The sequence below is a fragment of the Seriola aureovittata genome, chromosome 3 (genome assembly GCF_021018895.1).
Source record: "Seriola aureovittata isolate HTS-2021-v1 ecotype China chromosome 3, ASM2101889v1, whole genome shotgun sequence".
Taxonomy (NCBI): Eukaryota; Metazoa; Chordata; class Actinopteri; order Carangiformes; family Carangidae; genus Seriola; species Seriola aureovittata.
This window is the reverse complement of record NC_079366.1, coordinates 31,495,771-31,520,770: the sequence shown is the minus strand read 5'-3', so window position 1 is coordinate 31,520,770 and position 25,000 is coordinate 31,495,771. Positions and strand designations below refer to the sequence as shown.

Genomic DNA, 25,000 nt, shown 5'->3' with positions numbered 1-25,000 from the left:
CAGACGCTGCAGAGAAACAGCAGGAAATAGAACAACCCAGGTTAACCAGTAAACCAACCCAGCCCAGGTTAACCAGTAAACCAACCCAACCCAGGTTAACCAGTAAACCAACCCAGCCCAGGTTAACCAGTAAACCAACCCAACCCAGGTTAACCAGTAAACCAGAGATATAGAACATATGAACCATGTGTGTGAAATTTTGTCACAATTTCTGTGTGAAGTCTTGAGTAAAAGCTAAAAAGGGTTTTGTGAGGTCACCATGACCTTTGACCTTTGACCACCAAAATCTAATCAGTTCATCCTTGAGTCCAGGTGAGTGTTTGTGCCAAATTTGAAGAAGTTCCTTCAAGGTGTTTCTTAGATTGACCCATCGTGTCCACGAGAATGAGACAGATGGAAAACCTGAAGATAAAATGGCTGCCGCTCTGACCATGTGGTAAATGTTTTTCTGTCACATCAAGTGACACAGAAGAATAAGAAATGTTGATAGTCATGTAAAGTAAACTGACATGTCTGCACTTTGTGCTCTACATTAGTGTCTGACTTATTTACATGTGATGTGGAGCTTCAGCTCGACTCGTCCACTTACAGGAACAGGGACGCCATTGTGCTGAAACATCCCAGTTAATGACAGCAGTGTGACAGTGATGACAGTGACTTCCTGTTTGTCAGTCAACAATCATTTTTCTGTTAGTCCAACTGGACTCAAATGTCTCGCTTCAACCCCTTTCATCCACCCCGTCCTCCTGACATGGACTCTGTCTCTCTTTGTGTCACGCTGAAACACAGCGGAGTTCAAACCCAAACTAACTCATGTAGTGTAACTACCTCACAGTCCTCTGGGTTCATTTGTTCAGATTGATCCCAGCCAGCAGCTGGTTAGCTTAGCTTAGCACAAAGACCTGAAACCACAGATAAATTATAAGAACTGGACACTGACTTCCAAGATGGCGCCGAAAACCGCTTGTTGAGCTCATAAACCAAAACAAGTTGTGTATCTTGTGGGTGTGGCTCCAGAGTGTGCGGCTCGCTGCACATGCTCAGTGGTGTTTCTCCTGTTGGTCCTTTGAGACGTGTCAGTGAAAACAGCGCCTCAGTACACAGGTGAATTTCACTGAGTAATGTCTTATAGTTTGTTCACTTGGTAAATGATTGAGCTTCTACAGGTTCTGGTCTGAGCTGTAGTCCCACAGGTTCTCTGTGTTGGGTGGTCTGTCATGGTATCACCATGACCCTAAACACCAGTTTCCTCCGGGGAAGATTAACATGAACGCACCCTCAACTCAGAAAGTCAGCAAAACTTTTGCTTTGTTAGCACGAAGTCATATGGGACCTGTTAGCGTTAGCCTCAGTCTGTTAGCATGAAGTCATATGGGACCTGTTAGCGTTAGCCTCAGTCTGTTAGCACGAAGTCATATGGGACCTGTTAGCGTTAGCCTCAGTCTGTTAGCATGAAGTCATATGGGACCTGTTAGCATTAGCCTCAGTCTGTTAGCATGAGCACCAGGGCTGGAGGAGCGAAGGAGCTGTACTTCCTCAAGTACAAATGTGAGCTCCTTGTTCTTTTAGTGTTTCAATTTCATGCGGCGCTTCAGATTGATGGTAATCTTCTCTGCAGCACTTTCATCGCTTGTGATCTGGATTATTGTAATTTTCTTTACCTTGTATCAACTGCAGCTGCAGCTCCAGTGTGTGACCCTCGGCTGGTGCGACCGAGACAAACAGAGTTTAAGGTGGTTGCATGCAGCCGTGTCGGGGTAAGAAGATCCACACAAACATGACGAACAGGTTGTGACGTGATTCTGTTTTTCAGGAGTTTTATCTACTCCTTCCTGACCAGAGGTCGGCCCGTCCCCCTGTTCGTCCTGCTCTGCGCCGCCATCTTCTGCTCTATCAATGGCTTCCTGCAGGGACACCACCTGCTGCACTGTGCCCAGTTTGAAGACACCTGGCTGACCAAAGCTCGCCTGGCTGCAGGTGAGTCACAACGACATGAAGCGTGACCTCCATCTTATGTTTGAATTGTATTTTAATCGTCTTCTACACAGAAACAAATTCTGTAGCTCCATCAATAAATAAATAAATAATTGAGGGAGTAGCCGCTTTGAGTGACAGGTGGGTGCAGTCGCAGTTAGCTAGCTGCTAGTTGTCAGTGTTTGTGGTTGTTGGTTCTCCATGTAAATATCAGACAGATCATGTGACTTGTTTTTAACGGACTAACAGAACATGAGGAAGTCCAAGCTCCTGTTTTTAATCAACAGGTGTCAGTGTCTGCACTCACCATACCTGGCTGTTAGCTTAGCTCGTCAGTGTTGTGCATGAACGTGTTCAATGAGCAGCATTCATTGAACACGTTCATACTTTCAGTGAATGCTGTACTGAACAAATCAGTTTACAAATGATGAATTTGAATGTGAGCGTGTGTTCACGTTTTACGACAGTTTCACGACACGCCGCATGGCGTCTCCATAGACACGGCCCGGCTTGGCTGGTGTTGGCGGTTCCTTTGAGCATCTGAAGCAGTTTCTGAACAAACAAGTGAAGACTCGGATTATATTTGTATACGAATTTAAATGTAACTAATGTCTGTGATTCTTCAGTGGTGTTCAATACTTCATTTAGTTTGGGAGCAGCAATGATTTGGGGCTGTGATGGAAGGTAGAAGAAGGTTCTATTGAAACAGAATATCGGCCTTTATTTATTTTTTAAAAAACGGGACAAATGAACGTGAACAAGTTCATTTTCATCCGTATGAACTGGCACAACACTGTAGCTTGTTAACTAGCTTATTGGCTAGCAAATAAATTAACCTTTGGTAAGCTTTTGAGTAAGACACCCAGCTATGCTAACGATGCTAATGAGAGCATATGCTTGCCACAGTTATTAAACCAGCTCCACACAGGCCCCTCCTCTTTGACCATTTTTGGATTAGCTGGGAGTTAGGGGCGGAGTCAGACACTGCCACGATGGCTCACTCAGAAACTGTGGGTGACATCACACAGGCGACGTCCATCTTTTCCAGATTCACACTAAAAATCAAACACATCTGAAATCTAAATGAACAACTCTCACTCTGCTCATGTGTTTTCATTGCTGTTGGTGGTGGTTACACAAGTAACCTTAGCTCCAAGCTCTACAAACCTCCATCAGGTGTTTAACCTGTTCAGTTACTAAAAGTACATCCTCCTCTGTCAGCCAATCGTAACAGGGGAGGCAACGGGTGAAACACATCAGGGTGGGGCACATGATCACAGGAGCAGGGAAAACAAAGACAGGAAGTAAAATAACCAACAGATTCATAAGGAAGAAATTTCAAAATAAAACAGGAAATATGGTTGTGACAAAATTGGGAATTAGTGTTGTTGAAATTTACATTCACTATATATACAGCATATATATGTATACATATATATATATATATATATATACATATATATATATATGTATATACACATATATATATATATATATGTGTGTATATATATATATATACACATATATATATATATACACATATATATATATATACACACATATATATATGTATATATATATATATATATATACATATATATATATATATATATGTATATATACATATATATATATATATATGTATATATATATATATACATATATATATATATATATATATATATGTATATATATATATATATACATATATATGTATATATATACATATATATATATACATATATATGTGTATATATATATATATATATATATACACATATATATATATATACACACATATATATGTATATATATATGTGTATATACATATATACATATATATATATGTATATATACATATATATATATATATACATATATATATATATGTATATATACATATATATATATATATATACATATATATATATATATGTATATATATACATATATATATATATATATATGTATATATATACATATATATATATATATGTATATATACATGTCTGAACGCTCTCTTTGTTCGTAGGTTTTCTTCTGTTTGTCGTTGGAATGATCATCAACATCCACAGCGACCACGTCCTGCGCAGCCTGAGAAAACCTGGAGAGATCACCTACAGGATCCCCCGAGGTACGACACACCCTGATCCACATCAGACCCTGACCCACATCAGATCTGATCCACATCAGACCCTGATCCACATCAGACCCTGATCCACATCAGACCCTGATCTACATCAGACCCTGATCCACATCACACCCTGATCCACATCAGACCCTGATCTACATCAGACCCTGATCCACATCAGACCCTGACCCACATCAGACCCTGATCTACATCAGACCCTGATCTACATCAGACCCTGATCCACATCACACCCTGATCCACATCAGACCCTGATCCACATCAGACCCTGACCCACATCAGACCCTGATCTACATCACACCCTGATCCACATCAGACCCTGATCCACATCACACCCTGATCCACATCGGACCCTGATCTACATCAGACCCTGATCCACATCACACCCTGACCCACATCAGACCCTGACCCACATCAGACCTGACCCACATCAGATCCTGACCCACATCAGACCCTGATCCACATCAGACCCTGACCCACATCAGATCCTGACCCACATCAGACCCTGACCCACATCAGACCCTGACCCACATCAGATCCTGACCCACATCAGATCCCGATCCACATCACACCCTGACCCACATCAGATCCTGATCCACATCAGACCTGATCCACATCAGACCCTGATCCACATCAGACCTGATCCACATCAGATCCTGATCCACATCAGACCTGACCCACATCAGACCCTGATCCACATCAGATCCTGATCCACATCAGACCTGACCCACATCAGACCTGACCCACATCAGACCTGATCCACATCAGACCCTGATCCACATCAGATCCTGACCCACATCAGACCTGATCCACATCAGATCCTGATCCACATCAGACCTGACCCACATCAGACCCTGATCCACATCAGATCCTGATCCACATCAGACCTGACCCACATCAGACCTGACCCACATCAGACCTGATCCACATCAGACCCTGATCCACATCAGATCCTGACCCACATCAGACCCTGATCCACATCAGATCCTGACCCACATCAGACCTGATCCACATCAGACCCTGATCCACATCAGATCCTGACCCACATCAGACCCTGATCCACATCAGATCCTGATCCACATCAGACCTGATCCACATCAGATCCTGATCCACATCAGACCCTGACCCACATCAGACCTGACCCACATCAGATCCTGACCCACATCAGACCCTGATCCACATCAGACCCTGACCCACATCAGACCCTGATCCACATCAGACCTGATCCACATCAGACCCTGATCCACATCAGACCTGATCCACATCAGACCCTGACCCACATCAGATCCTGATCCACATCAGACCTGACCCACATCAGATCCTGATCCACATCAGACCAGCTGATAGAAGCATTGATCAGTCACCAGGTCATCATGTGTGTCAGCTGCTGAGCGGTCTGTGCTGAACTCTGGACCTGTGTCTCTCTCAGGGGGGGTGTTTGAGTTTGTGTCCGGCGCTAACTTCTTCGGGGAGATTGTGGAGTGGTGTGGTTACGCCGTGGCCGTGTGGTCGTTACCAACCTTCGCCTTCGCTTTCTTCACAGTCTGCTCCGTGGGGCCCAGAGCGCTCCAGCACCACAGGTATCTTCATTCTCTGTCACCTGAACAGCAGCTGCTTTCTTGATCCTTGTCCGTCCAGACGTCTGAGAACTCACTGAAAAGGGATTTGTACGGTGGCCCTGAGAGGTCAACGCGCTGCAGCTGACAAAAACACGTGAGCCGCAGATACTCAACACACAACAGGAAGTGTTTCCAGGGGGACACTAAAAAGTGAAGCACCTGGCTTGGCCTTGTTGTTTAAAGCTTTGTGACTTTTCAAGTTAAATCCCTTGAATAATGGGGCGTCGTGTAGCGTAGTGGTTTAAGCAGGCGCCCCATGTGTAGAGGCTACAGTCCTCGCTGCAGTCGGCCCCGGTTCGAATCCCGCATCGGACGGCCTTCACTGCATGTCATTCCCCCTCTCTCTGCCTCCTTGTTTCCTGTCACTCTCCACTGTGCTGTCCATTAAAGGCATAAAAGCCCCAAAAAAAAATATATAAAAAAATCCCTTGAATAATAAGAGTGTCCAGCAGGTTCGTCTCTTTTTATTCCTCCACCTGGCAACAGTGAGAGAGGCGGCCATTTTGTTTTCAGGTCACCTGTCCGTCTCCGTCCCGTGGACACGATATCTCAGTACGAAACTTTTTCCCTTAATTCTGACAGAGAGAGAAGACGTCGTGTCCGCTGGAAACACTCACGTTGTGTTGTCAGTATTTGCAGCACGTGTTGTCACATGTTCTATATATGTTCTATATATGTTCTATTTATGTTCTATATATGTTCTATTTATGTTCTATACATGTTGTAAACTCTGCAGTTGCTCCTGTCTGTGTTGCAGAGACTACCAGAAGAGGTTTGAGGATTACCCTCGCTCCAGGAGAGCTCTCATTCCTTTCTTACTGTGAGGACGAACCAGTGTCTGAATCATGAACATCATCTCAGCTCTTTAGTTTCTGTCCCTCTCTGTCTCCGTCTGTCTCTCTGGACGGACGACGCCTCCTTCATCACATGACATCAGTAGCACCAGATGTGTGTTGATGCGTTGAGTGTTATAATGTGTTGTAAACATCAGGAGACAAACGCAGCGACTGTTGGTTTGTGTTTTTTATCTGTTGACAACAACAATCTGGTCACATGAGTCGTTTTGTTTCTTCACCTTCAGCCTCGATGTTGATGATGATGATGATGATGATGATGATGATGATGATGATGATGATGATGATGATGATGATGATGATGATGATGATGACTATGATGATCATGATGATGATGATGATGACTATGATGATGATGTGTTACACCGTGGTGATGTTGTCTTGTCCTGGGTTTGTTTTGTCCTGTCATTTCCTGTTTTATTTTGAAAAGTAACTCTCCTCTTGTTTCAGGTCACTTGCCCTTCCTCATGTGTCTCGGTCTGATTGCCCTGAGTGTTTCCACCTGTCCCCTATTTCCCTCCATGTGTTTAAATAGTCTGTGTTCCCCTTGTCTTGTGCCAGAGTGTCTTCGTCCTGCGCCCCAGCCTTTGTCCATGTCCACAGCCATAGTGTCCTTCCAAGTAAGCCGTTTGTACATCGTGAAGAGTGATTTTTTGTTTGTAATTTCTTGCCTTAGCTTATATTCATAGCCCTTAGTTTATCTTATTTATTATCTGAGATCCGCTGCTTGGTGGTGTGAGTAGATTATTTAGGTTTATTTTTTATTTAGTCAGGTTTTTCCTCCTTATGGAGCGTTTTGTGTTTCCCTGTTTGTTTCTTTTGATTTGAGCTTTTTTCTCCTCCTGGAGTGTTTTTGTTTCTCAGGTTTCAGAGTTGAGTGTCTGGTCTTTTTCATCAGCCATTTGTTTGTCACTCTGTCTGAGGTCTCCGGTGATTTCAATAAAGCCAATTGTTCACTTATTCTCTGCGTCTGAGTCCTGCCTTGAGTCCCTGCCTGACATGATGATGATGATGATGATGATGATGATGATGATGATGATTCACACCCACAGTTATAAAGTGCCTTATCCTGAACAAATATTTAAAACTCAAGCAGAAACACTTCCTCCTCAGCGGGAAGTGTATATTAGTGTGTGACTGAGCGGAGCATGTGCTCTGTTTGTGTGTGATGTCATGATATCAGTAAATTCTTATTGTTGTGATACAAATAAAATGTATATTTCACTGAATATTATTCACTGCAATAATAAGATCAACACATGAAACCTTTTAGTTGCTGATTAAATTCTACATTTGAAATAATAATGACTGATGTTTTGGTAACATAATTTATTTCTAAACTTCATGTGCTAGTTACAACAGTGTGTTTTATGAAGAATAAATGTTCAAAGAAGAAGATCAGAAATAACTGGTGAGCTGTGACTGAACTGTTGATTCATGTTGAGGTAATAAAGTAAAGGAGGTTTTCTCCATAACTTTGTATATATCCAGTAAAACAAGAAAGATAAAGGATTGATATTGAATATTATTTTGATTTCTTCGGATTAGAAAAATAAACTATTTCAGAATATTCAGTGTTTTTATTTTAACGATCCAGCTACAAGATACAAACATTTCAGTTGTTTTGAAAGGTGATGAACAAGAAGGATTTTTTTTGTACAACTGATTTTATTCATGGACAAATTCCACCTTCACAAAAAGATCGACTTCAATATGGCTCCGTGATGAGAGATTTTCAAAATAATAAAAACACAGTCATTTGGTTGATTGGAGATCTTATAGTTTGATTTATTTTTTCTGTTTTCTGTTCTTTTATCTGTGTCCTTTGTAAAGCTCTGGCTGGATTTCTGGAATGAAGCGTTTTGTTTCGTGAACATAAAGGAACAAAACGTTTTAATCGGCTTTTATTTTGAAGTGTCTACACGAACCGGAAGCATACGCGACGTTGGGACCGTAATGTTAAAGCAGAATCTACTTACGCCAGGTTTCTCGCGTAAACATCCACAACAAACATGGCGGACGGTGAGTTCATTGTTGACCGTTGATCGCGTTTTTTAACAGTTTTATCGTGTTTCTGTTTTTCTTTGCCGCGTGTTTCCGCTTTGATTCAACGACTCGTCGACTCGGTTCCAACCACCGGAGTCGATTTTACCGGTTAGTGAGGTTTATTTAACGGTCAAAGGCCGTTAACGGGATGCTAAGCTAATTTACCGCCGTTTACAAAGCAGCGCAGAGAGACCGACACCAGATTAAAGATTTTAATAAAGACATGAATGTGGAAACAGTTATTGATGGTTTCCATCGGAGCAGAGCAGTAAACGGAAGACAGCGTTTCTTTTATCAAGGTTCTTTTAGAAACCGAGACACAAACATGGAGAAATAAACTCGTTCCTTGTTTTCAGCCGCTTTATTTAACGCTTTTCTTTTTAAATGAGAAAGTAGCTCTGATGTTTTTCTACGGCGACTTTTATTCCTGAAACTGACTCCGGAAACGCTCCGCTGAAAGATTCCGCTGAAAGATTCCGCTGAAAGATTCCGCTCCAACTACAGTCTCTTCAAAAAGGATCAAATTTAGAGATTCATCCCTCATCGATGCTCAGTGATAAATATTATATCTCTGTAAATATTGAATGTAATTCACGCTTTTTTTCACAACATAATCCAATTAAATGAGAAATAAAAATGACGAATGAAGTGAGAGGACGTTTCCTGCTCCAGCTGTTGGAAGACTGAACAATAAGGTTTTGTCTTTTTGTTGAGACTGAACTTGAAGCTCTTTCTTCACATCAGTGAAAACAGCTGAAACTTTTATCCACAACCATCGAATGATAAAATCTGTTGTTCGTCATGTTGGAGATTTTCTATTTTCCTCTGCACCAATCCCTGGTCAGAAATCAGACAGTTTGTATTTCTGTTTTTGAAACAGAAGTGAATGTTGACAAAATGGCCTCAACACAAAGTCCATTTAGTGGCTGTTGTGGAACTTTCAACCGTGTCACATGATCCAACGAGCCTGAACTAGAAGAAGTTAAGAGCTGTGGGGCGGAGAGGTCACCTGACACATTCAATGACCTCAGACTCAGGAAACTAAAAACCAGCTCTTCTCTTTCAGATCACACAGACGCAGATCAGTCGATGGAGGGACACACTCCTGTGAGTGACACACACAGACACACACACACACACACACACAGGGACACACACACACAGGGACACACTCCTGTGAGTGACACACACAGACACACACACACAGGGACACACACACACAGGGACACACTCCTGTGAGTGACACACACAGACACACACACACAGGGACACACACACAGGGACACACACAGGGACACACACACAGGCACACACAATAACACACACACAGGGACACACTCCTGTGAGTGACACACACAGACACACACACACACAGAGACACACAGACAAACACAGTAACACACAGGGACACACACACAGGGACACACTCCTGTGAGTGACACACACAGACACACACAGGGACACACACAGTAACACACACAGGGACACACACAGACACACACAGGGACACACACAGTAACACACTCCTGTGAGTGACACAAACAGTAACACACACACACAGACACACACACAGTAACACACAGTAACACACACACAGTAACACACACACAGTAACACACAGTAACACACAGTAACACACACAGGGACACACACAGTAACACACACAGGGACACACACAGACACACACAGGGACACACACAGTAACACACTCCTGTGAGTGACACAAACAGTAACACACACACACAGACACACACACAGTAACACACAGTAACACACACACAGTAACACACACACAGTAACACACAGTAACACACAGTAACACACAGTAACACACAGTAACACACAGTAACACACACAGTAACACACAGTAACACACACAGAGACACACACACAGTAACACACAGTAACACACACAGAGACACACACACAGTAACACACACACAGAGACACACACACAGAGACACACACACAGTAACACACACACAGACACACACACAGACACACACAGTAACACACACAGTAACACACACAGAGACACACACACAGACACACACAGTAACACACAGTCCAGTCATTACAGGAACAGTCTGACCTTTAGTGAACCCTCCCAGAGTCAGACGGTTCAGTGTCCTCTGTATCCAGGATTAGCTTAGCACAAAGACTGAATGCGGAGGCAAACTGTTAGCCTAGCTTGATCAGTATTGATCATTTAGTCAATGATCAGTTTTGTATTGATTCTTGTGATCCAGTTAACATGAATCCTCCTGCAGGTGTCTGAAAACCCTCACGCAGAGTACGGCCTGACAGACAGCATCCAGGTAACACACACACACACACACACACACACACACACACACACACACACACACACACACACACACACACACACACTGTGTAATGACAGGTTTAGGGCAGACTCCCAGCATGCTTTGCTTGCTCCTCAGAGGACGGGGGAGAACGAGAAGGCGAGTGCAGAGAAGCTGTCTAAGCAGAAGGTGGACCTGCAGGCCCTGCCCACCAGAGCGTACCTGGACCAGACCGTGGTCCCCATCCTGCTGCAGGGCCTGTCAGTGCTCGCCAAAGAGAGGTGTGTGTGTGCGTGTGTGTGTGTCTGTCTGTGTGTGTGTCTGTCTGTCTGTCTGTCTGTCTGTCTGTCTGTCTGTCTGTCTGTCTGAGCTACTTTTACTTTCAGTATTTTTTCCTTGAGGTCAAGGAAAGATGTGAAGGAGAATTCATCCGACTTCACTGACACTAAACTTTTGTTTTTCTAACTCACTTTATTTAAACACCTGGAGGATGAATCCTCCTTCACCCACAGACACAAACAGGAGGAAATGTTGAAACTAGAAAAAACAGAGAAAGTTGAGCCATTTAAATAATAAACTGAGATCAGAGTAAGTTCAGAATAAATGAGATTCAGACACAAGTTTAGTTTTCTAACATTTTTAAACATTTGATAAATAGAGAAAATTCATGTTTCTTTCCACAATGGGAGGATTCAGTGCAACATGAATGTATAGACTAAAGTATTTAGTTGTGATGATGATGATGATGATGATGATGATGATGATGATGATGATGATGTTACTATAGATTCATCAGCTCGTTCTTCATGACGACTCCTGACTGATGAAAGAGAATGAATCTATATTTATAGATCTGAGCTTCAGGCCATCAAACAGAAACAGCTGCTCTGATGTTTCTACATGTATGTGGCTCTGCTGTGGTTTTAAATGTTGCTGCAGCAAGGCATTGTGGGACGGCATGTCTCCTTTCCTTTGGTGAAGGAAGCTCCAGTGTTTCCTAAAGGAGATGAGAGAGGAAGCAGTGAAGCTCCTCTCCTCATGAAGCTGCTCAGAGACTGAAGATCTTTTCTCTGTCTGAAGCTTCAGGAGAACGAAACCCTTTTTAACCACAGGCCGCCCAGGTGCATGCTGGTCCTGGACCAGTCCACCTGCAGAGATAACCCCCAGGTGCCCATAGCATGAGCCAAATAAACAACGTACTAGTTAACAATAACTAACTAAGCTAGATAAGAGAATGATATAAAGAAACTAACAAAAGAGAATATTATTATTACCAAAAACAAATGAATTAAAAAGGTGAATAAATAATAGAAAAACCAACAAACAAGTAAAAAGCTCCTACAAACATTATTCATCATAGTTTACGTTGATGAGATGAACAGTGTATATTTTCAAACATCTCGGCCGGTCGCTGCGTTTTGTTGATCAGCTGATGTTTCTTCTTCTTCTCTCTCAGACCTCCGAACCCCATCGAGTACCTGGCGGCGTTCCTGCTCAAGAACAAATCTCAGTTTGAAGAGAGAAGTTAGAGCGGCGTGCGGGACGCTGCAGCTCGTCGCAGCTCCTCGTTGGTTCATGAACCGTTAGACTGTTTTTTTATTTCATCAGAATAAACATGTTGATGTGAAAGGGCAGCTGGCTCTTTGGGATTTTATTCTGAAAGGATGATCCTGTTCCGACTCAGCGGATACACAGCTGGAGTCAGGGTGTGGTTAGCCTGAGGAGGCGGATGGATACAGTGTTGTGTAGCGGTCAGGATGACCACGTTTGATTTTCAGATGTTTGAGTAGAAAAGGTGAAGAACCAGACAGGAAGTGAACCACAAAACAAGGAGGAGCTAAAAGAAGCTGAAACAAGTTCAATAGAATCATTTTTATTTCTCAGCTCATGACAGAAGTTTGACTTTATTGCACATTAACAACGAAATAAAGCAAAATCTCTTCAACATGTTTCAGTTACAAAATGAAACGTGCACAGAAACACTTTTTACAAAATATATAAAGAGTTAGAAATAAAGCTAATGAAGACGCAGGATGGAGGGAAACAAACTGTCTTCACTGATATTTTACTTTGTCGTTTAAAGTCTAAACAAATTTGTACCTAATAAACTTACAGCTGATATGGAGTGAACTTGGGGCTTTGGGGCTTTTGATGCCCCGGGGCAGTTAAAAGGTTCAGTTCACCCACAGTCACGTGTGTTCAGGAGATCTGCTGCGACATGAACAATGACCCAGACTCACCTGGAAAAACCCAAAATCCACATCCCAGAGGTCAAAGGTCAGCAGACTAAAGGTGTGGCCCGTCGTAGACCTCAAAGGCTGAACTGAAATGAGACGGAGGATTTACTCTGTACGTCACCAACCGTGCGTGTCACTGCGTCTCAAAGTACGGCTCCTGTTGCCTAGCAACCTTGACAACACGTAACTTTTTTTTCTCAACACGTTTCGCTTGAAGAAGCCTGGCTTCAACCCGTTAGCTGTTGAACTGAGATGAAACACAATGCTGACATGTAAAAGTCTCTCTCTGTCGGTTGTTTGCTTTCGTTACCGCCGCGCAATGAATCTTGGGATAGAATGCCGCCTCTGAAGGACGCGGGACGCCGCCTCTGTGACCGTCGGTTGAACATTGTCATATTTTAACCAGAAACCTGTTGACAGTGACGTCTGTGAGGTCAAACGCAACACCTTGAGCTTTAGCTTGTGATTTCAACCTGAGAGGTCAGACCTTTGACCTTTGACCTAAGGAGAGGGTATGGGATGAAAGAAGAGGTGACATAAAAAGGTTTGTGGTCTTTTTTCTTACATCTGTTTGTAGTGTTTTACTTCATTATAAAAGCAACAGAACACGTAGCTAGTGTTAGCGTTAGCTTGTACACGGTCTATGGGTGTTCCACTTCGAGCTCCCCCTAGAGGCCTGGAGCTGCAGCTTGTCTGTTGTTGTTGTTTGTTTTTCAGTCTGCGTCTCCTGATGGAAAGCTCGTTTGTCCTCGTCAGCCACCGTACAAATATCGGTCTCACTGATGGAGATATCAAAAGCTCCAGAATGTAAATCTAATCCTCCTTCCTCAGCGTGGCGTTTTGCTTTGTTTCGTATACTGGAGAATATATATTTGTGATTTGGGTGAACTGAGCCTTTAACGAACTTTCTCTAAGACAGTAAAAAAAAACAAAACACACCAACTCAGATTAAAACTAAAACTGGATTAAATCAAAGTTTATCTGATTAAATTAGAGCAACAACTGAATCTTTAATTAAACCTGGTTCCAGACAAGTTTGATTAAATTAAATCCTAACTTTATTTAAACCCCCCACTCCCACATACACACACCCCACCCCCACCCCTCAATAACCTTTTATTTCTTACATAAAAAAGTCCAAATTTACTTGAGAATTGAATGTGTTGAATCTGTGACCTCATGGAAAAATCCACCTTAAAAATCCACTTTAAAACTCTAAAACATTCAAATACAGCTGTTTATGTTTGTTGGTTTGTTTCTGCACTCGGAGACGTGAGGGTTCAAGTGTCAGCCAATCACAGTCAGCCGCCACCGCGAGTCATGTGACAGAGACTCTACAAACACGACCAGCTACATGATTTAAGGCGGATCTTTCCTTTGAATGATCGGTCAACAGGTGACACACCTGAGCAGAAACGACCAGGGAACGACCCCCCAGCTTCCCCTGTCTGTGACATCACTTCCTGTGGTCTGTTTAAAGAAGACCTTCAGAGACAGGTAGAAGAGGGGTACAGGAAGTTTTTGTCTTTGTGCGTTACATCACCAGACGGCGGCGGTGGCTGCAGGATAACGAGGGGGAGGGCGGGGTGGGCGGGGCTTCGTCTCAGATGTAGAACTGGTGAGCTGCCAGGTTGTCCATGAAGGGCTGAACCAGGAAGTCCGTGGAGAAGTAGAAGACGAGGCCGAAAGTGATGGAGATGGGCAGCGCCGGCAGAGCTTTCTTAAAGATGGCCAACAGCAGCAGAGTCAGGCACAGACCCTGAGACAGGCACAGGTGAGGCACAGGTGAGGCACAGGTGAGGCACAGGTGAGGCACAGGTGAGGCACAGAGACAGCAGAGTCAGTCACACATTACACTACAGCACCACTCAGACGTTAAAGGTTAAAATTTAAAGTTCAAAGTTAAACTTAAAGATGAAAGTTTAAGATTAAAGTTCAAAGTTAAACTTAAAGATGAAAGTTTAAGATTAAAGTTCAAAGTTAAAGTTTAAAGTAAAAACTTAAAAGTTTAAAGTTAAAATTTAAAGTTAAGGTTAAAGTTAAAAGTTAAAGGTTAAAGTTTAAAGTTAAAGTTTAAAGTTAAAGTTTAAAGTTTAAAGTTTAAAGTTAAAGTTAAAGGTTAAAGTTAAAGTTAAAGTTAAAGTTTAAAGTTAAAGTTTAAAGTTAAAGTTTAAAGTTAAAGTTTAAAGTTAAAGGTTAAAGTTTAAAGTTAAAGTTAAAGTTTAAAGTTAAAGGTTAAAGTTTAAAGTTAAAGTTTAAAGTTAAAGTTAAAGTTTAAAGTTTAAAGTTAAAGTTTAAAGTTAAAAGTTAAAGGTTAAAGTTTAAAGTTTAAGTTAAAGTTAAAAGTTAAAGGTTAAAGTTTAAAGTTAAAGTTTAAAGTTAAAGTTTAAAGTTTAAAGTTTAAAGTTAAAGTTTAAAGTTAAAGTTTAAAGTTAAAGTTTAAAGTTAAAGTTAAAGTTTAAAGTTAAAGTTAAAAGTTAAAGGTTAAAGTTAAAGGTTAAAGTTAAAGTTTAAAGTTAAAGTTTAAAGTTAAAGTTTAAAGTTAGCCGTGGCGTCTAAAACCAGGACTTACAATCAGAATGGCGACGAAGCAGGCGAGCGTCGTGTTCCAGTCTCCGCCCGTCGCTGCAGCTTTACCAACCAGAACGCTGTAGAAGATGAAATCACCGAGGCCTAGTTTCACCCCCCCTACACACACACACACACACACACACACACACACACACACACACACACACACACACACACACACACACACACACACACCGAGCATGATGGGAGTGTATTGTACCTTTAATATCTTAAAGACACACTGTGTCTTTACACTGGTTAAACTCACTGTCTTCCTCCAGCTCGTCCTCTGCAAGCGTCCGGGACTGTCGGCTCCCAGGCTCCGCCCCTCTGACGCTCTGCTCCGCCTCCTCATCTGAAAAACAAAATGGAGGCAGACAGCATGAACACAATGAACTGGTTAAAAGCTAAATTAGTTTTAAAAAGTAAAACCAAACAAATGAATGTAAAACAGAAAATGACTGTTAGACGTGATTTAAAAATGTATCTTATAAATTTATGTATTTAATTAATTCAGAGAAAAACATAAAAATGCAAAATGTTTTTTTTCTTTTTTACTGTTTAAATTTTTGATTTTAATGCAAACTTAATAAATAACTGTCTGATTTTAATTCCAATGAAGCAGCTGAGTTATTGATAACCGCTGAGTAACTAGAGCTCAATCATGTAGATCACGACATGAAAGAACAGGAAGTGGACAGAATAACATGAACACGACGACATAAACAACACGTCATGTGACTGTGGTGTTCATCGTATTCTGTCAACCCTCATTTCCCATGATTCCTTGCTTGTGACGGGCGCAGCTTTTGTTTCTTATCTTGGACCTGTTTCATGTTCAGAGCGCTGAGCGTCCATCGGGCTCGCCATTCCCACCGTCCACACCATGGCAGCTGAGCGTACACACACACACACACACACACACACACACACACACACACACACACACAATAAACAAATGTAGACATGTTAGTGTGTCACTTCCTGTCGACTCTTTAATACAAAGATAAAAGGATGAAACTCGTCACAGCGTCAGTTTCACGTTCGTCTCCTCCATGATTATTGATTATTGATTTACAGTATTTGATGACATCACAGCGTGGCGGACTCACAGGAGTAGATGAGGGCGGGGAAGATGGGCTCGTTGCGTTCCTGAGCCGTCTCCACCAACATCCTGAGAGGACCTTTAGGAGACAGGACGGCCACCAGGTCTGCAACAACAAACAACCAGAGCAAGGCATGATGGGAAAGAGTCCCTGTCAACAAACACACTGACCCGTCATCAGCCGGTGTGTTACCTAGTGCTCAGGTTACCGCGGACTCACCGTAGACGGAGATGGCGCCCAGGATGACCCAGGCCGACCACTCGGGCAGGTACTTGATGAAGACGAGCGCCATGAGGGCGCTGATGAGGATGAGGTAGGCCTGCTGCAGCTGGAGCGGGCCCTTCCAGTGGATACAGATCATCCCCACCGCCCCGAAGTTCCAGATCATCACCCCCACCGTCGGGTAGTCCACGGCCAGGTTGTACGTCTTAAACACCTCCCTGCGAACAGAGGAGCGGTCAACGCGTCTCCCCCAGGTGAGTGGTCACAGTCATGACATCACACAGAGGGGGCGGGACTCACCCGAGGTACATGAAGCTGAACCAGAAGAGCAGCATGAGGGAGGACAGGATGAGCCAGCCGTGGATGAACTGAACGACACAAACGCACACACCTGCTCAGGTAACAGCGCCACATGTTCTGTACAGTGAGGGGGGGGTTATACCTCTACCTGAACACCTGAGCTCCTCACCTTGTAGCAGCGATACTTGTAGAGGACGACCAGGAAGATGGTCATGACCACGATGACGCTGATCATGATGATGGTGTTGAGGACGGAGTTGAGGAGCCGGCGGCCGACAGACGGCGTGTTCTCTGTGAATGGCGTGTAGATCCTGCGGGGACAAACATGGCGGTTAGCTGAGGGCGGAGCATTCGTGGGTGCGGCGGCTGACGCGTGGACCTACAGCTGCTGGTCGGTCTTCTCCGTGTAGAAGCTGACGGACTTGATGGTGGCGACCACCACCACCATGCAGAGGGTGACGGGGATGAACAGCATGATGACGTGTTTGGCTCCGTACTTCAGAGTCAGCTCCTCCTCGTCTGCATCCACCTCCTGATCTCCGCCTCCGCCGCCACCGCCACCGCCACCATCCGCTGCAGCTGGACCCGCCCTCCTGCTCACCCCAGACTGGACCGACAGAGGGCCACAGTCAGGAAATACATCACACCATCATCACTAAGGACATGAGCTCGTGGGAAACTTGACCTTTACCCTTTTGGTTGGCGAGTCATCAGGGGGGGTCAGGTCAGAATCTGGTCTGTAGGACGGGACTGTCGGATTCTCCGACGGGACCAACGCCGTCCTCTCGTTGTATAAGTCCTCGTCGCTGTCCGAGGCGTTCATGGCACTGACTGCAAACAACCAGCAGAGCAGTTAGTGACGCCCAGTACCAGCACCAGGACCAGGACCAGCACTAGCACCAGCACCAGGAACAGGACCAGTACCAGCACCAGCACCAGGAACAGGACCAGGACCAGGAACAGGACCAGTACCAGCACCAGGACCAGCACCAGGACCAGGACCAGCACTAGCACCAGCACTAGCACCAGGACCAGCACCAGCACCAGGAACAGGACCAGCACTAGCACGAGCACCAGGACCAGCACCAGGACCAGGACCAGGACCAGCACTAGCACCAGCACTAGCACCAGGACTAGCACCAGGACCAGGACCAGGACCAGCACTAGCACCAGGACCAGCACGAGCACCAGGACCAGCACCAGGACCAGGACCAGCACCAGCACCAGGACTAGCACGAGCACCAGGACCAGCACCAGGACCAGGACCAGCACCAGCACTAGCACCAGGACCAGCAACAGGACCAGGACCAGGACCAGCACTAGCACCAGGACCAGCACGAGCACGAGCACCAGTACCAGGACCAGCACCAGCACTAGCACCAGCACCAGGAACAGGACCAGCACTAGCACTAGCACCAGCACCAGGAACAGGACCAGTACCAGGACCAGCACCAGCACTAGCACCAGCACCAGGAACAGGACCAGCACTAGCACTAGCACCAGCACCAGGAACAGGACCAGTACCAGTACCAGTACCAGGACCAGCACTAGCACCAGCACCAGGAACAGGACCAGCACCAGCACCAGCACCAGCACCAGCACCAGCACCAGCACCAGCACCAACCTCCTAGAGACGGTACCAGAGAGGGGCTGGGAGACAACGGGCCTCTGGATTCATATATAAATAAAGATTCAGTGTCCAGTTTATTAGGAACACCAGCTAAAACAAAGTCAGTCTGATCCAGATCCAACAGTCCTGTTCATGTTCATGGTTTAGCCCCGCCCCCTTTTATTTCCATTTTCAAATTGCACATAAAAAACACCAGAGAAGAAATGTAGCGACGACTGTCCAGAGAAGAAGCTAAAGCTAACAGGTTTTCACACTTCTTATTAGAAGACCTCAGTCAGTGTCGTAGCCTCATTCGCTCTGTCTGAATCCCACCACACAAATCAACAGGTGAATAATGTGAAGCCACGCCCACATGTCCACTGTCAGAAGCGATAAACAAAATAAACGTGTGCAGCCCTTTAACAAAAGCGTGGCCTCTTTGAGCGACAGGTGGGCGCTGTCACAGTTAGCTAGCTGCTAGCCATCTGCTCAGTAACACCTCAGCTAACTGACTCAGTAATTAGCAGGTATCAGTCGCTGTGAGCACCATACCTGGCTAGCTTAGCTTGTTAACTAGCTAATTAGCCAGCAAATTGATTAGCCTTGGGTTAGCCTTTGGGCAAGACACTCAGCTGTGCTAGTGATGCTAACAGGGGCGTATGCTAGTCACAGTAATCACACCTACATGCCCCGAAGTCTCAGCTACACCCACGCCCCTCCTCTTTGACCATATATGGATTAGCTGGGAGTTAGGGGCGGAGTCATCACTGCCAAAATGGCGACGATGGAGCAGCTCACTCAGAAACCTGTGAGTGACGTCACAGATGACATCTTTATTTACAGTCTGTGGTTGAAAGCAGCTGTAAGTACGTGTGTTTTAAATACTAATGTAAAACTCTGACCTGCTGATGTCACCAGGAACCTCAGGGGCCCCCAGGGGCCTCGTGCCCGAGTTCAGCCCCCAAATCTCTAAATCCGCCCCTGCTCGAGAAAACCATCCAGAAACCTCTGAACTAGTTCTGAGTCCACTTAGAGTAAACCGAACTTCTTCATGGGTCATTAACTATTGATCAGTAAGTATGGATCATTAACTGTGACCGAACCGTCGTCATCAGTAGCGTCTCCGTACAGCTGACTGTTTGTTTACGTGACTGACGCCTCGTTCGCACTTTGTTTCGTTACGTCTCGTTTGAAATTCTTCGGCTCTGCTCGTGAGCGAAGAGACCGGAAGTGAAGCGGCGGGTTTTTAAGTTCAAAAGAAAGATGTTTTACCTCGAGTTGAACCGAAGAAAAGTGAACACAGCCGATCTGACGACCCGGAACACGGCAGGCAGTCAGCTGACCGGCGCACCACGTGATCACCGATGACGTCACGACGTCACGTGGTGTGCCTGCCTCGGTTCATTTTTATAATGTTAAATAATGAAAATATCATCGATAGTGACATGATATGTGACGCAGTATCAGGGCCACGTCGAGGGGAAAAAGAATCCGAAATTAGGAGATAAAATCATGATATTTCAAGAAAAGAAATCCTAATACCATGAGAATAACGTCGTCATTTTAGATTTAAAAGTGTTCTTTTTAATTGACACATGAAGAATTTTCAGTAATATTTGAAAGTAAATAGAAAATAAAAAATGAAATATTCTGACACGTGACAGTAAAACTTTAACAAACCATCAATAAAACCTGTGATATTCAGCTTTAATTGAATCATTTCCTTGTTTAATTCATTTGTTTAATTTATTATTTCTTCTGTAAATCTGATGTGACGTCTGAATCGTTCCTGTATATTTTCATTTAACGAAATTATCCACATAAAAACAATCAAACTTAAAAGTATGTGGTGTAAACATGAGGGAACACACTGCACATGCTCCAGTGATTGATCTGATCAGAATGATGAGATGAAAAACAGCTGTTTTATGGGTCAAAGACCAAAAGGAGGATTCAAGGATCAAAAAGATAAAAGTGTAACACAACTTAAAATTGTGTTTTTTTTTCTGAACATTAGAATATGTTGCTTTTCATTTAAATATTTTCAGATCAAAAAAATAAAGAATATAAATTATCATAGACTTCAGAGGTCACAGGTCACAGCTGACACCTCCTCACCTGCCTCACAACACCTAACGAGCCAATTAAGGTCTGCTGAGTCGACGAAGGTGTGAGAGGCCACGTACTTGTCATTCTCAGTCATTTCGTTGCCTCATGAAGGATCAGATGGAAAAATCCTCCCCTCCCAGTTTGGAGCGTTTAAACCAACAGCTACTGGAAAGTGGAGTGCTTCTGTAGCTATATGCTAATGTATGCTAATAACTAGCTGGTTTCCCTCCTGCTGGCTTTGAAGTTCAGTGTAGGAATACAAGCTTCTTGCATCAGGATAAATGAGCTGCAGGCAGCTGTGAGGCTTCAGCCCTGCGGTCTAATGAGCAGCAGTGAGCTGATATAAATAACACACTGATGTTTAATTCACCAGTTCCACCATGAGATAATTGTTCCTCTGCTTGAATCAATTACGTGTGCTTTTGCTTTCTGCCGTTCAAATGTGATAAAGAGTTCATTCTTAATGAACTTGTTTGGTGTCACAGTGATGCTCAAACATTTGTCTCAATTAAACAGAAGCATTTCTCTGTTTTAATCATGTTTTGTTGTTTACTGCAACAACCAGGCCGAGAGAGGAAGGTTCATCCAGAGCCTGAACATGGAGACTCTTATTGTGAAAAACCTGCTCACCTGACACAAAGCACATTATCCTGAAAACTCCACCATTTACAGGCACCTGGGAACCTGTTGCACAAAACACTTTAAGTTCAGATTTTTAAGTTAAGTATTTAAGGTTTTCTCCTGATCTCAGTCTGATACTGAAGGAATCACTTAAAGTCAGTTAAACTGTAAAAGGCCTTAGAGACCAAAGTTCAGCTGGTGAAGATCCTGTCAAAAACCCCGGGAGGATGAGAGCAGCGCACTTCTTTAATGTTCCCCTCCCTCCAATAGCAATAACAGGTCACCCTATCACAAACGCTAATGGCAGCAAATCAACAGTCTCCGTGGAAACAGTAGAATTTTACCGCTGTAAAATCTTTCAATGCTGTGGGTTAAAATAAGAACTTCCTTCACATTAGACAATCTCTGTTGTCTTGGTTACAATAACAACAACAAATGGTCACGGATAATAGAAACAACACGGGAATCAAACACACGGCTCTCGTGTTACATTCATCCATCCACCACCTCCTGACATGGACTTTGTCTCTTTAAACTACGTCACGACACTTTGTCTTTGCTCCTGTCATCATTACTACGACCACTAGATGCTGCCCAGCAATGAAACCTAATGATGATGTCATAATCACCTGCTGACAGACGACCTGTGGGCTCGCTGTGACAGGAGGACGGACTCCGACAATGCTAACGTGTGTGTGTATTTCTTTTGGTAGCTCAGATCTGAAGCCAGGTTTCTCTTCATGTCACTGCTGCAGGAAAACGGCCAAGTCTCTGAAACAGCTGCAGCTGGACGGAACATCTGACGTGTCCTTGAACGCATCACTGAGGGGTACCAAGCAGCAGCAGTAATTGGGCTAATTTGATTCATTCTTCTGTATTGCCAGAGCATCTCCTCATAACTTTTTAATGTGCTCTTCCCATGAAAAGTTTAGCCTACATAAAAGTTGGGTCATTAAGAGCAGAGCACTTCACTGCTGCTGTAAAGAAACAGCCACAGTCTGTCGTAGAGAGGGATCAGACCAACAGCTGGTAACACTACTACAGGTGATGTTTCAGCCTCAGGTCTTCTTCAACATCTGCATATTTTTATTCTAACATACAGAGTAAAGTATAATATTTGCATGTTGTAAAAGAAGAAGAACAACAGACACATCCTGCTACGTCTACTCAATGTCTCAATACGGAATATCTTCATCAAATCTCCATCCTCCTACACGTCACTGTGCAGTGTTCAGCTTAGTGTTATGTTTTCATATTAAGTTGGAGGATTATCATCAACGCCAAAACAAACTCATGACAAAGTTTCCTTCAAACATCATTTCATCAGTTTCTGTTGTTGCTTTTATTCTGTAAAACAATCACACAACCATGAGCCCATGCTAGCATAGCTGTTAAATGCTCCACAGCAATGCTGACAGTTAGCCAGCTAGCGATAGCAATATTTGCCACATTCATAATATCACTAACAGCAGGTTAGCTAACATTAGCATGTCTACTGTAGCCGTCACTAGTGAAAACAGACTGTAACATTACGAATGATCAAGTTATTGACACATGAAGAAGAAGAACCAGTTCTGAGTCCAGCTGGACTTTAGCAGCTCGTAGGGTTCTCCTCCCAGTAAACCAGACCAGCATCAGCTCCACGGTCAGACTGGGAAAGAAATTCAGTCTTGGACTGATACACTGGGACCAGCCGCACTGATGACACTGATGGAGCCTGTAAAGACTTTAAAACCTTTACAGATGTTTTGACGGTCCACCTGACGACCAGGGTCTGAGCCGTAGTCCTCAGTCCAGTCCACCTGTGGTCTGGTCTCATCTCTTTCTGTGTCTGAGGCCTTTTTAAATGAAACTGTGACATCACACCGGTGGGCGGAGCCTGTGTGTTTATAAACATGGGGGGGACCAACAGTTTAACAGGCCGGACTCACATGCACTAACATGCACACGCTAACAGAACAAAGACCAGAGGAACTCAGATGACATCACACACAGAGGGGGCGTGGCTTCGTTCTCACTCCTCTTTATCTTTACATAGGAAACACTTTGCTGCCGTGTGACTTTAAAATCTCATTTACAGAAACTTTAAGAGGAACCTGTAACAGGATTGAAATATAGAAATGATCCTTATGTGGTTTTCAAATTCTGATTTGGTTTCTGTGAATGTTTCAGTTTTGTTTCTTCACAGTTTGTTGTTCTACATTACAGACAAGCTACAAACAGTCATGTGACTCCCACCCTGCAGGTCGCAGCCGTCCATCGAGAGTCGCCCACTCCCACAAGAGAAAGAGGTAAACATAAGAACAAAACACAGTTCCAGGTGTTTCCTGCTGAAAAAGGTACAATACACTCCCATCATGCTCGGTTTCTGCTCTGTGTGTGTGTGTGTGTGTGTGTGTGTGTGTGTGTGTGTGTGTGTGGATTCAGAAACAAGGTCATGCTGCTGAGGCTGGATGGAAGGAGCGGAGAGGGGAGGAGAGAGACGGAGGGATGGATGTAGTTTATGAAAGCAGCGCCTGCAGCGAGCGGAGCGAGGAAGACTCAGATCAGACGACTTTCTGAGGCTGATGATGTTTCAGCTTCCTGTTCGCCGCCTAGGAGAGAAGGACGGCAGAGAGCGGCGATCACACAGTGGACTGATTCTGAAATCAACCACAGAGACTGATTCTTCTCTTTGATTCATCAGCTCCATCAGGATCATCAGGGTTTTTTAAAGGCAGCGTCGTCGATATCGATCAGGAGACAAGAAGCTTGTTTTAATAAAACTTTACATGACAAACTTTCCTTGCCCACCAGCTCCAGGAGGATCCATGGAGAGAACCAGCATCTCTGAGAGGAAGGCTGAAGCTCATGTTGGAGATCACAGGCGTCCATTTTCAACATCCTCATCCTCCAGATCAAGATCCTCTATCCTGGATTTCCCCCGGAGGCGGATCTGCTGAATGAGGATTTCCAGAGCTGCAGAGGATGTGATGATTGATGAAGTTGTATCACACAGACTCGTGCGAGTATGAATGGAGAGCATTAGGATATGTAGCATGATTTATTTAGTTTTACCTGAGTTCTGGACAAATTACCTCCTAATTGTGAGTTTAATGGTTGCCAGATTGGGATCCTTGGACCAAAGAAAAGCAGGTGGATATGAGTCTGTTACATCTTCTCAAATTTACTGAAGCTTGAAATTGGTTTTGCTTGTTCGCCACCTGTTTCTGTCGCTGTGATTACGATCGTGGCTGGGACGAGAAACATGCAGGGACCACAGCTGAGACACCTGTCC

The 25,000-nt window shown here is 43.9% G+C and overlaps 4 protein-coding genes across 6 annotated transcripts in view; 3 read left to right on the top strand and 1 right to left on the bottom strand.

Annotated features, from left to right (window-relative positions):
* The window catches only part of LOC130166897 (3-oxo-5-alpha-steroid 4-dehydrogenase 2-like), an 8,770-nt gene extending 1,214 nt beyond the window's left edge, over positions 1-7,556 (top strand). The window contains exons 2-5 of one of the 2 annotated variants that reach the window (XM_056372742.1): positions 1,814-1,977; positions 4,007-4,108; positions 5,667-5,703; positions 6,500-7,556. In XM_056372742.1, the coding sequence (XP_056228717.1) occupies positions 1,814-1,977; positions 4,007-4,108; positions 5,667-5,703; positions 6,500-6,566 (370 nt within the window). In that variant the 3' untranslated portion in view covers positions 6,567-7,556. Of the gene's footprint in view, positions 1-1,813; positions 1,978-4,006; positions 4,109-5,552; positions 5,704-6,499 lie in introns of both variants that reach the window. The other variant, XM_056372741.1, reaches the window with a different exon arrangement.
* Positions 7,557-8,522: 966 nt separating this feature from the next.
* Positions 8,523-12,582, top strand: dpy30 (dpy-30 histone methyltransferase complex regulatory subunit). Its single transcript, XM_056372751.1, has 5 exons — positions 8,523-8,618; positions 9,709-9,749; positions 10,913-10,960; positions 11,087-11,229; positions 12,405-12,582. The coding sequence occupies exons 1-5, from the start codon at positions 8,609-8,611 to the stop codon at positions 12,475-12,477; spliced, it is 315 nt and encodes a 104-aa protein (XP_056228726.1). The 5' UTR covers positions 8,523-8,608; the 3' UTR covers positions 12,478-12,582.
* Positions 12,583-12,801: 219 nt separating this feature from the next.
* psen2 (presenilin 2) lies at positions 12,802-20,339 on the bottom strand. 2 transcript variants are annotated; one of them, XM_056372724.1, is made up of 11 exons: positions 20,266-20,339; positions 18,076-18,215; positions 17,768-17,991; positions 17,554-17,695; positions 17,385-17,452; positions 17,082-17,302; positions 16,869-16,967; positions 16,584-16,649; positions 16,025-16,111; positions 15,758-15,873; positions 12,802-14,944 (listed from the first exon to the last, which is right to left on the bottom strand). In XM_056372724.1, exons 2-11 carry the CDS (start codon positions 18,205-18,207, stop codon positions 14,789-14,791), a joined length of 1,311 nt encoding a protein of 436 aa, XP_056228699.1. In that variant the 5' UTR covers positions 18,208-18,215; positions 20,266-20,339; the 3' UTR covers positions 12,802-14,788. The 2 variants fall into 2 exon arrangements, with proteins under 2 accessions (XP_056228699.1, XP_056228697.1); XM_056372722.1 differs by lacking the exon at positions 20,266-20,339 and adding an exon at positions 19,896-20,183.
* A 2,741-nt stretch (positions 20,340-23,080) lies between these two features.
* LOC130166894 (transmembrane protein 121-like) overlaps positions 23,081-25,000 on the top strand; it is a 4,251-nt gene continuing 2,331 nt past the window's right edge. The window contains exon 1 of the mRNA XM_056372737.1: positions 23,081-25,000. This exon is cut by the window's right edge and continues 2,331 nt beyond it. The gene's annotated coding sequence lies outside the window, so the exon portion shown is untranslated.

Bases quoted from the DNA above. Each gene is read 5' to 3' on its own strand.
- dpy30 (XM_056372751.1), top strand. The intron at 9,750-10,912 runs GTGAGTGACACA...ATCCTCCTGCAG, and splicing joins CGATGGAGGGACACACTCCT to GTGTCTGAAAACCCTCACGC. The intron at 11,230-12,404 runs GTGTGTGTGTGC...CTTCTCTCTCAG, and splicing joins TCAGTGCTCGCCAAAGAGAG to ACCTCCGAACCCCATCGAGT.
- psen2 (XM_056372724.1), bottom strand. From the start codon at position 18,207: ATGAACGCCTCGGACAGCGACGAGGACTTATACAACGAGAGGACGGCG. The intron at 17,992-18,075 runs GTAAAGGTCAAG...CTGTCGGTCCAG, and splicing joins ATGACTCGCCAACCAAAAGG to TCTGGGGTGAGCAGGAGGGC. The intron at 15,874-16,024 runs GTGAGTTTAACC...GTGTGTGTGTAG, and splicing joins GGACGAGCTGGAGGAAGACA to GGGGGGTGAAACTAGGCCTC.